Genomic DNA, 12892 nt, shown 5'->3' on the forward strand with positions numbered 1-12892 from the left:
TTCAGGGAAGGTACAAGGTCATGCAACAGTGTATTTTCCCTTGGTCCCAACATCATTTTCATTCAAATCCTCTTCAATACAGGTTGCCAATTTGGCCTGTTCCATCTCCAACAATGAAGAAGGGGTGAAACTAGTTCGGATGGCAGCCACCCAGATTGACAGCCTGTGTCCCCAGGTAAGCCTCATTTACTTTGTTTCCAAAGCCTGATATTTCAGATCTTCTACGCTCCAGCCCTCATGTCACTCATTTCCTTGCCTTGCCCTCTTTCCTCTCACTAGAAAGTGCTACCCAACGTTCATGGGCCATTTCAGGTTCTGACTTTCTCAAAAAGAACTTCAAACTATTCCAGTCTCTTCAGAATTACTGTGGCGATTATTCTCTTTTCCACTCCTATTGACTTTCTTCTATTTGTCTTGGACTGTTATTTCAATGCTCCATATCTATTTACCTTTAGTGTCTCAACCACTAAATTATATGCTTGCGCATGTAGAACAAGACTTCTATTTCTGCCACATCTGTGCTAAGTAGGCTTTGTCCAGTAAGCACTTTTTGAAACCTATATCTTACAAAAAGAAGAAAAGCAAACAAAAATTAGTAGTAGTTGATAACCTACTTTAAGTTTCATGTTTTGATTGTTCTTCCAAACACTGGGAACCCACTTATCTGTGGAAGCTGCAGGGTCCAGGATTTCAACATGATCTTTGACCTGCTTGTTCCTCTGTCAAAGAGTGTGGTCAATATGTCCCTGGATTGTCTCTAACAAATAGGTCATCAATGCCGCTCTCACACTGGCTGCCCGGCCACAGAGCAAAGTTGCTCAGGACAATATGGATGTCTTCAAAGACCAGTGGGAAAAGCAGGTCCGAGTGCTGACAGAGGCTGTGGATGACATCACCTCAGTGGATGACTTCCTTTCTGTCTCAGGTAATCACAAACGGGCCCCTTACAAGGCAGCCGAAGGAAGAGAACAAGATGAGATGAGGAATATCTTTCAAATGTCATGGGTCTCTGTTTCAAGTGCTCTCCTTGGCCCTTTGAGCTGTCAATCATCTCTGCAACTGTAATTGTAACACCCTTTTGAAAATTCTTCTCTGCTGTGCACATTATTTCAAGACACTGAGCCAAAGCATTTGGGGGGAAAACACAAATTTCTGATCAAGATATTAGAAACCTGAACAGATTATTTAAGTAGAGTTAGGCTCCTTTTTACTTCCTGGAGTTTTTAAAATAGGATGGCCTTTGATGCATCTGAATCATCCATCTAAAAAAGGGTATGGGTTATGAGACTGGTTACGTTTAAAAATCAAAAAAACAATGAGTTATTCCAATTTGGCTGCATTAAGGTTTTTTCCCTCAATAAGTGAAGTTACCCAGGTTTGTGATAAGCTGGGAAGAAATGTTAGCCACAGAATGAACCTATTAGAAGGTACTTGGGAGTCATTGAGGCTTTGAGCACTTGACCATGAGGTTGTGGAAAGAAGTGAGAGAGAGTAACTAATCATCACTGGAAACTGTAACTTTCTTCTTTGTAAATGAAGCCAGACTGAAGGATGTTGGCGCATTTGAATAACCATGTAATCAATTTGACCTTTAACGGGGCTCATCAATGCTGTTTCAAATTTGGCTACCGCCAGCTAATGGGCCTTTTTCCAAACACATTTGACGAAACACACTTGGCCCAATTCACCTGGAAAAGTCTCTATGGGAGGCATGGGGGAGGAGGTCACCAGAAACCTCAGCCTCCTTGCGAGGCATTAAAATAACCAAGTGACGCTTGAAAATTCAAATTGACCAGGTGTTGACTCTACCCACAGGAATATGGAACTCACACCTGACAGTTCAGGTGCGCCCTAGCCTTGACCAGGACTTACTGAGGTCTGAGAGGGAGGGGTTGCAGCACAGCTGGTGGGATCCAGACAGACAGGGCCTCTGACTGCAACAGTGTGGAAGGGATTTCTGCAGGAGGCTTAGTGTATTTAGAAACTTTTCTCTAGTTGCAGTCTTTCCTTTCACCAAGAAACTGACAGTGAATTCCCACTGGGGGCTTGTGTTTAAAGCTTGTCTGAGAACAGCATAGTTGAATCTGTAGATCTGATGGATGATGGAAAAGCCAACTTTGAAATCATGGAGGGCAGGGCAAGGGAGATGGGAAAAATGAGTGAACACATGCTCAGTATCTATAATTTGTCTGACTTTCTGCTATTTGGTTTAATTCACACCAAAGTTTTATAAGATAGGCATCACTATTCTGAGCCTTCCTTTGAGAAAAGTAAGGCACTGAGAGGTAGGTAACTTGGCAGAGGTATAATTAAAATCCAGATATCCCCTTTCCAGAATCTATATAGTTCTCAGTAAGTCTAGATAGAAGGGAATTTGCCTTTGATGTTTCCAGTTGTCATTGCAGCTCCTTCCCCACCCCCTCAAACCTCGCCATCCCCTCTGGAACCACCATTCCACTCTCTCTTCCCTCTTGGAAACCTGTCTTATTCTTCATTCCTAAAGTGCTTTGTTTTTGATGACTTGTCAAAGCAACTATTCATTTAAACATACCCATATCCAGGGGTTGACTGATAAAGAACTCAATGTGTTGCCATTCCTGGGATTTTTGCTTCACTGATGCGTGAGTCCTAACAACATAAAAGATATGCAAGAAATGTATCTTTCATAAGGTTCTTAGAAATTGTTTGGATAGACATATTGGGGATTTGAGTGGTGGGGAACAGAAGGACGGACACCAGGACTGAGCATCTTTCTTGTATGTAGTCAGTCTTTGCCAAGATGACTATAGGGGTCCCCAAAAGGGGCAGGGGGACTCTCCAACCAGCCTCAGAACTCACACAGCAATCCTAACAGCACCTGGAAATCTTATGCTATTCCCCTTCTATCTACAATTGAATAGAAAATATACTACCTTTTTCAAAGAGGAATCATTTCAGAACTTAAAGCTTTCCCAACTTCTCCTTTTCTTTAAATGCATATATGAAAATTTCTGAGGGTAGAGAAAAGCAAGGTTAGGAGGTCTTATCTCAGACTGTTTCAGTAGTGCAAAGCTTTTCTTAATTTTCTTCCACCGGATATGCCTCTGCCACCTTTCTCCCTGCCATTCCTTTGTGCATCTCATTATTACCAGCAACAAGAAAAGGCTTTGGCTTCCGCTGATAACACTGTGCAGTCCAACCCCAGTGGTACAAGCGCTGCAGCATGCCATGACAGGAAAATGAACAGGCGCTGTCGGGGAGCCAGCCTTGGCAGGACCTGCTAGAGCATGCCTTTGGACTTGACAATCGGAGGCGGCAGGCACCTTTCCACAGATGGGCTTGACAAATAATGACACTGACCACTCTGTCCTGCTGGTAGACTGTAGATACAGCCCGATAGTTGGGGAAACTACTTCTTATCTCCTCTCCGAGCTGGAGCCAAAACATCTGCATCAGTAAATTGCAAGGTTGGCCCAGGAGATATTTTGAAATGGCATTAATGACACTTTATGTATCAGTTTCTTCTTAAGGGAATATCTATTCTGGCAGGAAACTCTATTTTGAAAACAACAACAGAAAAGATTTTTTTTAAGGGATAGTTTTGTTTTGCTTTCTTTCTTTTTTTTTTTGCTACCTGAACTTGTGTGTCTGAGTGCTTAATTTGTCCATATGAAAAGCAGCAAGTTTGGGGAGCTACTAACATTACAGGAGCAAAACCAATTTTCAGATGTAGTCTGGGCTTATAAAAAAAAATGAAATGGCTGTATTAGAACACTTAAACTTTTCCCACTGGGCAAAAACTAAAATTTTTAATAGTGTCTTAAATTGAACATCTTGGCATTAATCACATAACAGTTGAATTCTTGGGCAGGCATCTAAGATCTGAAAAAGCTGTTAACTCAATCCCATAATGTCTAAAAGTTTTGTTTTGCTTTGTTTGCCTTTTCCTCTTTTACTTGTTTGGTTTTTTTTGACTCCAGGGTCTTGAGTTTGTTTCATTAAAAAATTCACAGACTGAACTTTGCTTTTGAATTTAGAAACTATAGCTTTAAAGCTTATAATAATCAGGTAGTCTGATCATCTGTGATTTTTTAACAAGATTATATCTTTCCTGAAATCGTAAGGTTGCAAAAATTCAAGGAAGTTTACCACAAGATACGTTGCAGTCAAATGTTTTATGATGTTTAAAAACCATGCTTTCCATCCAGGCATCCAAAGTACCTAAGGGGTTTATCCCAGCAATGTAATCATCTCTGGAATACAGGTGCTTTTTATTATTACTTTCTCTTCTATGTTATTTTCTAGTTGGAACATCATTCCTCTATCTCCTTACTTAATGAATTCTTTCTCCTGAAAATACCGTAGGATAAAAATATATAATTGATTGTCCCTCTTCAATGGACATGTTTATTCAGGATTTCTTCTTTGATTGCCTGCTCTAAGGTGCTGTCAGTTATGAAAATATGAGTTAAGTGTGGATTCTGCCTTTGAATAATTCACTGCCCTTTTTGATAGATACTAGACCAGAGTAATTCCAAACTTGTAAACCCCAGACCTGATGGTGTAGGGACTAGGGGTGGAGAAGTTATTACAAGGGGTCCAGGGAAACCATATATAAACCAAGTGTCATCTTTTGATTAAATAATATGTCTACAAGAACAATATAGCTCTTTTCAAGTGCATTATTGGTACTTAGATTAATAAAGTACAAATTTATTTTAAAACATTCTTTATCATAGTGGCTTTTACATATATATCATCTACTGGTATAACTACTATCATGAGGGAATTGTAATTCATTTTTTTATAAAAGGGGTACCTCTAATTGGGTAAAGTTGGGAAATGCAGAGTAAACTATCTCAACATTTCATAAAAAGAGTTGATTAAGAAAACTGAGTCATTTAGTAAACTAAAAATTAGTAAAATTAATATTTTATTCACATATGATTAATATGACTAACCATTGAACAAATTAATTGGCAATTCAATTAAAAGCAATGCTGTTGCTATGATGGCCTCCTTCAATTAATGTATACAGTTGACCCTTGAAAAACTTGGGGGTGTGGGGCACCGACCCTCCCTCCACACAGCTGAAAATCTGGGCATAACTTTACAGTTAGCCCTATAGATGGGAAGTTCCGCATCTGTGGATCCAACCAACCTCGGCTCTGTGGTACTGTAGTACTTACTACTGAAATAAATCCATGTATAAGTGGACCTGCACTGTTCAAACCTCTGTTGTTCAAGGGTCAACTGTAGTTATACCTATGAAAGCATATTCTTTTTCTTGTTCCTAATTAGATTAGTTGCATATTTTAGTTTGGAAATTAGATTTTAAAAACTATCATTTCATTTTAGGATATTAGGTCATGAATGGACTTCTTACATTTTAAATTTTGTTAATTCCAGTACATTAGTATCTAATGTAATTGACAGATTCCTCTGTTTTGCATTCAATTCCATCTTTAAACTATGCACAGAAAAATGGTAGGTATGCTTATTCTTACATTATGTTATTCAAAGAAAATGCCTGTTTTTTTTTGTTTTTGTTTTTGTTTTTTTCCGGTATGCGGTCCTCTCACTGATTTGGCCTCTCCCGTTGTGGAGCACAGGTTCCAGACGCGTAGGCTCAGTGGCCATGGCTCACGGACCTAGCCGCTCCGCGGCATGTGGGATCTTCCCGGACCGGGACACGAGCCCGTGTCCCCTGATTGGCAGGAGGACTCTCAACCACTGCGCCACCAGGGAAGCCCGAAAATGCTTGTTTTTGACATGAACACCCTCGCAGTTGCCCATTTTCAGGGACCACGACATATTTTAATTGTCTGGAGGAATCCATCAGGGCAGTAAGAGAGACCTATTTGAATCAAACTTCTGTATTTAAAATCCTGTGCCAAGTTTCATTTGAGTAAACCTTTTTTTTTAAGGTGTCCTTTTAGGTGAGTTTGCATGATCCAATCCAAGATCTCATAAAGAGGTGGTTTCAGAAGTTCCTTAATCAAAATGAAAGCCTTTAAGTCTCTATTTTCACAACTGTCTTTCTCGTTCTCTCAGGAAAATATCAGCATTCAGGAAATAACTTCTTGTGAGTTTAAGATATCTAAATATTAAAATTTAAACATTTCATTTTTTTTCTATTCTAATTTCTATTTGAAACCAGAGAATGTAGAAATCAGAAATTTATAAATAGTTGAGTGAGGAAATCATATTGTATGAGGTCAAACAGATGTTCCTTTATGAAACATGTTATACTTTGCAATTTTCTATCCAATGTCTTATAAAAACAAATATTTTCTCTGAGTGATTGGTTTAATTAAAGAAGGAGAGATCCATGGGACAGACTGGGATTTGCTGAGTACCCTCCCATCTCTCCTTCTTTAGGAATTTATAAATCAGAACTAGCTCTAGAAACTTCTTAAAGAGGTAACCATTCAATTTAGTCCTTTATTAACTATTAATTGAACAGTTATAATTTCTTAAGGGTTACCAGATTACTTAAGACTACTTCCAAGCTTGTCCTGTTATTCTATTGTATGTGTATATGTATATTTTCAGCTTAAGTTCTTTTTTTTCTCAGAGTACTAAACTTTTTGAACATTTCCTTAGAATTCTGTTTCTAAAGAATGTTCAAGGAACATAATAACAGATCTCACATTGGACATGGAAAATACAAAATTGCACACCTGCAAAACTGTAAGGGACCAGACTGCATGTTTTTTCTAGGCTGGTAGAGAGAAAAGCCTCTCATCCTGCCTGCTTGGATTCTGCTTTGGACAATGATGGAGAGTGATCCCTGACCTTGACTCCAATCTGAGGGAACCAGCCACAGACTGGATTGTATTACAATTGTGGGGAACTCTGTGATCCTCTTCACCTGATCAGTTTCCATTGCACATACGTTATGCATGACACAACATTGGAAGACTGATGGGGTGATATTTATTCATTTTAAAGTCTCCCTTAAATGTTTCCTCAATAAAAACATGATCCAACCCAAAGTGCAACTCTGGACATGTCTAGAAACGTTGCTGCTTGGTGACTTCTTGTTCGCTGCCACTACCACTCTTAAAAGACCTTTTCACCCAATAAATCTTAAACACTGAAACAAAGAAAGAGATATTTTTAAAATTGGTGGTTCTCAAAGTGTGGTCCCCAAACCAGCAACATTACCATCACCTGGGAACTTGGTAGAAATGCAACTTCTTGGGCCCGACCCCAGACCTAGTGAATCAGAAACCCTGAGAGAGACACCCAACAGTCTCTATGATGCTACAAATCCTCCAGTTGATGTTCAAGTTTGAGAACCACTATTGTAATTATAAACTATGTTCTTTAAATATAATTTCAATGTTATTAGGCATGTATTGAGATGTACAAGTTGATGGCTTGTGAGTTAATGAATCTATCTTCAATAGGTTTTTAAGTGTGTCAGTGGTATAAATGTGTATGTGTCCTCTCCACAGAAAATCATATCTTGGAGGATGTAAACAAGTGTGTGATAGCCCTTCAAGAGGGGGATGTGGACACTCTGGACCGGACTGCAGGGGCTATCAGGGGCCGGGCAGCTCGAGTCATACACATCATCAATGCTGAGATGGAGAACTATGAAGCTGGAGTTTATACTGAGAAGGTGCTGGAAGCTACAAAATTGCTCTCTGAGACAGGTAACCATGGATATTAGGTTTGACCAAAATGTCAGCACCATGATTAATTTCCATACCTGAATCAGTCTGTTTCATTGTTTCCCATAGGTCTTTCTGCTTCTAAATTACACATGATCATAAAAAGGGTGCTCTTTATTTCTTGAGTTTGAATTGGAATACTTTAGCAGAATAATAATTTATTATTTTGCAGTATATACTACTCTACAGTTTTTATATATAAGCACTTGATTCTCACAAGGACCTTGTGAAGTAGGCAGATTTTTATTATCTCCTATTATGAATGTGAAAATGGAGTTTTGAATCAGTTCAGAAACTGAAAAAAGGTCACAAGTCTAGAAAATAGTGAATATGTGATTGGAACTTGGAATCTTGAACTTGAAAAACATTTCCCTGTCTATTTCTTGAGAAGATAAGGACAACCAGGGAAAAGCATAAAGGCTCTAGGTAGTACATGGACATGAAGTAATCAAAGGAGGTAGTGGTTACTGAAAAAGGGTTAGACTTTAATATATGTCCTGCTCCTCTTACAAAGGCTTGCATGCCCTCTTCCAGGGGCATGTGGCTGCCCACTGGGGAATCACGGTCGTGGTGAGACACAGTTACTTATGCGAGCCTGTCATAGCTCTCTGGTACACTGAGATGGAAAAAATACTTATTTCTACTGAGTTAGCACAACAACCCATAACTCTGGATAGTTGTGTCAAAGAGTAGCCTATTTTTAGTAGTTTTTGCTCTTGACTGGTGTCTCTTGGCTTCAGACCCTTTCTGAAGTCCCTTATGCCTTGTATATTTGTATATATGGGGGAATGAGAGTAGAGAGAAAGTCCAGGGATGGAGAGAAGACAAATAGAATTAACTTTATATTGGATGGAGTTATGAATGGGTAATGAATCGGGTCCTCTGTATGCATAGAAGGAACTTACCTCAGCATCAGTGGGAGTCTTCATGGGTCTATATACGGAATTTGGAACCCACTAGGCTTTTAAAAATAGACATATCTCTGAAAGGTCAGATATAGCAGTGTTCCAAGTTCTACATGATAAGACATGTTAGTAGAAACATGTTTCCTTCTACAGGGAAAAGGTTATTTACAAAGACTTCTGTAGCTATTTGTTAGTCTAGAATAGCATGGAAAAACAACAGATAAACAGACACTGATTGCTCTCTGAAATATAAGCAGAAAAGGACTAGTGTAATATCACATAATAAAGAGCACATCTAGGGATCGTTGCTCTTGAGAATCCTCACAGACTTAGAATTACAAATAATAACAATAATAATATGATATATCCATAATTCGAAAAGAGTCATGTACCACAATGTTCATTGCAGCTCTATTTACAATAGCCAGGACATGGAAGCAACCTAAGTGTCCATCAATAGATGAATGGATAAACAAGATGTGGCACATGTATGCAATGGAGTATTACTCAACCAAAAAAGGAAACAAAATTGAGTTATTTGTAGTGAGGTGGGCCTAGATTCTCTCATACAGAGTGAAATAAGTCAGAAATAGAAAAAAAAAATACTGTATGCTAACATATATATATATATATGGAATCTAAAAAAAAAAAAAAAAGGTTCTGACGAACCAAGGGGCAGGACAGGGATAAAGACACAGACGAAGAGAATAGACCTGAGGACACGGGAAGGGGGAAGGGTAAGCTGGGACGAAGTGAGAGAGTAGCATGGACATATATGCACTACCAAATGTAAAACAGATAGCTAGTGGGAAGCAGCTGCATAGCACAGGGAGATCAGCTGGGTGCTTTGTGATCACCTAGAGGGGTGGGATAGGGAGAGTGGGAGGGAGACACAAGAGGGAGGAGATACGGGGATATATGTATATGTATAGCTGGTTCACTTTGTTATAAAGCAGAAACTAACACACCATTGTAAAGCAATTATACTCCAATAAAGATGTTAAAAAAATAATAATATGATATATCCACATTGTAATTAGCTGAAATTCAGCACTATTTTTTTTTTTTTCAAATAGGCTTGCCCTTTGCATTCAATAGAGCAACACAATGCAAGCCATACGGTATTTCTTTTCTCATTTGGAATAATTAGAAACAGTTATTTTACTCTCCAATTTAAGGACTTTTTTTTCACCCTTAAGGAAACTCTGTCACATTTTTGGAGCTCTCAGTTCCTGGCCCATTACCTCGATTTTGTTACAAAGTCTCAGCTTCCTGTGATATATCTGACACATAGCAGCATTTCCTTGGATCTGACACTGAGTGAAGAGTGTCAGAAGTTTCAACTCATGACTGGTTGGAATGATTACTGCCACAGATGACATGCAGAGCATATTGCCAACTTATAGGTGACTTTGTGCACACAAAGACTTCAGCGTTGTTCAAGAGACATTTTAGATTTCTTTCTTATTGAGCCTTGGGGTGCTTTAATAAATAGAAGGAGTGGTGCCCATTGGGTCAAAACCGACATAAAGGCAAGGGCAGTGTGCCTAGCTGATGGAAATATTTTAACGTAATTTTCACCCAAAGTCTTGAAATGTAAATAATATTCTGGTTGAAGTTTTTTTAACTGAAAAAAAAAATCAATGAAACAGAGCAATCCATCCTGGATTGTTGTTGCTAATGAAGATTTTGCTCTTATTTGTCAATTTTCAGATCTTTAAAAATTCTCATCTCAGCCCTTCCTTGCAGTGATTGAATACTTGGGGTACTTAACTAAAGGCACCTTCCTGATTCTGATGTCCACATCCAATTCATAATTGAACAGAAAAGATAAGCAAGACATTTAGATTCTTTCTATTTTTCAGCATCTATTGAAGATCACTAGGAAAGAAGCCAGGTAGAAGAGAGTGAAATAAACAGTTTATAAATAACTAGTAGAAAATGGAATACATGTCAAGGAAAAGTAGATATTAGTGAGCTAAGAACTAGAATATACAAGGTATATAGATTATTTTGCTTCTGTCCCCAGTGGTTCTTCTCTTTCCTAAACAGGAACAATATGGTTTCTTTATGGGTAAGTAGAGAGGTTGTCAAAGAAATGAAAGCAAAATCTTTAGCTGTGGGCTTCCCTGGTGGTGCAGTGGTTGAGAATCCTCCTGCCAACGCAGGGGACATGGGTTCGAGCTGTGGTCTGGGAGGATCCCACATGCTGCGGAGCAGCTGGGCCCGTGTGCCACAACTACTGAGCCTGTGCTCTAGAGCCTGCGTGCCACAACTACTGAAGCCTGTGCGCCTAGAGCCCGTGCTCCACAACAAGAGAAGCCACCGCCATGAGAGGCCCGTGCACCACAAAGAGGAGTGGTCCCACTCGCTGCAACCAGAGAAAGCCAGTGTGCAGCAACGAAGACCCAATGCAGCCAAAAATAAATAAATTTATTAAAAAAAAACAAAAAATAATTTAGCTGTGAGTAGAACAATTGACATACTCACGGATTCCTCATGGAGGGAGAATGCCTCTGCTCTGAAGCCAGCAGGGCTTAAGAGAAGGGATGGTCCTCTGTCACAATTGCACTGGTAATCTGAACATGTGGAACATGAGGTTTAAAATGTGTGATCTATATGGTGACTTAATACCTAGCATTTCTCAATAAGAAATTTCTCTATGAGAAACAAGCTAAAAAAAAAAAAAGCTTTAGCTGTTAAAATTCACTGGTTGCTAATTAGAATTGTTGGGGGATGTACTACACACATGGAGTTGGAGGAAGAACATAAGATCAGTTCCGTGATTATGGTTATGCAGAGTTTTGTAGGTTATATAGATTTTATAAAATGGATTTGTCCCCTTGTCAGTGTCTGGCTATGCTAAGGGGGGCTACGTCCTTCAAATAAAAACTCCTATACAGATGACTAATACCCAAATTTCTACCTTTGGGCTAACATTTTGCTTCTGATTTTAAAAAAAATCTTAGTGCAACGTTTAATTGGTCACTTTTTTATGCAAGTTTATCAAACTTTGTCCTGAGAGTACATTTTATTTTGAGGAGAGAACACGGAGCAGTGGGCAAGGAGTGGAAGGTGACAGGAAGAAGAAGAAGAAAAAAAGGAAGAGTCCAGGACATGGAAGACAAAGCATCATGTTTTCTTTTGCCTTTCCACCAACCTACCAGGTTCTGCCAATTTTATATCTGAGTTGTTAAAGACCCTAAGGCAGAAGTTCTCAACCTCTGTATTATTGACATGTGAGTCTTGGTAATTCTTTCTTGGGGTGGAGGCAGCTGTCCTGTGCATTAAGGGTGCTCAGCAGCATCCCTGAACTTACCCCACTAGATGCTTATAGGACCTCTTCCCTTTCCCACTTCAAGTTGTGACAATCAAAATTGTCTCTAGACATTGCTAGATGTTCTTGGGTGGACAGAATAACCCCCATGGAAAATAACTGCCACAAGAGAAATAATATTCCATAATAAGAGCAACTTTAAACAAGACTAAATGGAGCCTCTGCATGATGGCCATAGGGTACGGTGAAGGGAATGGAGTGAGAGTCTATTACCAAGCATGAAAAAAAAGGGGCAGAATGCTCAAAAAGTCTTAACTAGACCAGACTTTGCTGCTAATGGGGTTTTCAAATACAGGCCAACCTCTGTTTAAACATGCAAATGATGCAGGGGTGGGTCTCTGTAGAGAGAACTCCCACTTTACCTTCACTGAGAGGCTAGAAATTGAGAGAGATCCAGAGTGATGGAACAGTCTGTAGTTAATTTTCCATAAATTACTTTACTTAGTAAAGAGTAAGTAAATTTTTTTGAAGAGTGCTTTTTGTCTTGATATGAATGCTAAGTTAATTTGAAAACACAATTTTGTGGATTATTAGTATGTTAAAATTCTAGGGCAATATTACATAAAAATTTACCTATTTATTTTTTATAAAACTAATCTAGGCAGATGAAAGCACAATAAACTTGACGTACATCAGACTCATTAAATACTAACATGTTTGATGGGCTCTTCAATAAAACCTGAATTATAACAAATTGCCGATAGCTTGGTAGCAAGTGCACCCAATGAGACCCATTTTTAGAGATCTCATTTGCAAAGTCAGATTGCTGTGGAAAGTTGAGGGGCCTGAAAGTCCATTCAATGATATTATGTTTAAAGTAGCTCATTCTTCACAGAACAGATTACATTGAAATGCCATTTTTGTAAATTTGATGGCTGATGCAAATTTGTGGCGATGTCAATATCATCAGGTTGAGAGATCTTTGAGATGCCAGCAGTTCTTTCTTCAGAGGGAACCAAAAAGAATAGAAAAAAATAAAGTCTTTTTAG

At 38.8% G+C, this 12892-nt stretch overlaps 1 protein-coding gene across 4 annotated transcripts in view; it reads left to right on the plus strand.

The window, feature by feature from the left end:
* Window positions 1-12892, plus strand: part of CTNNA2 (catenin alpha 2) — a gene marked incomplete at both ends in the record, with an annotated part of 1036807 nt that overhangs the window by 930249 nt on the left and 93666 nt on the right. For all 4 annotated transcript variants that reach the window (XM_082672515.1, XM_082672516.1, XM_082672517.1 and 1 more), the window contains 3 exons: window positions 83-175; window positions 769-925; window positions 7443-7643. In XM_082672515.1, the coding sequence (XP_082528641.1) occupies window positions 83-175; window positions 769-925; window positions 7443-7643 (451 nt within the window). The remainder of the gene's footprint in view (window positions 1-82; window positions 176-768; window positions 926-7442; window positions 7644-12892) is intronic.

This window comes from Grampus griseus (assembly GCF_964374135.1).
Source record: "Grampus griseus genome assembly, chromosome: 15".
Classification (NCBI taxonomy): Eukaryota; Metazoa; Chordata; class Mammalia; order Artiodactyla; family Delphinidae; genus Grampus; species Grampus griseus.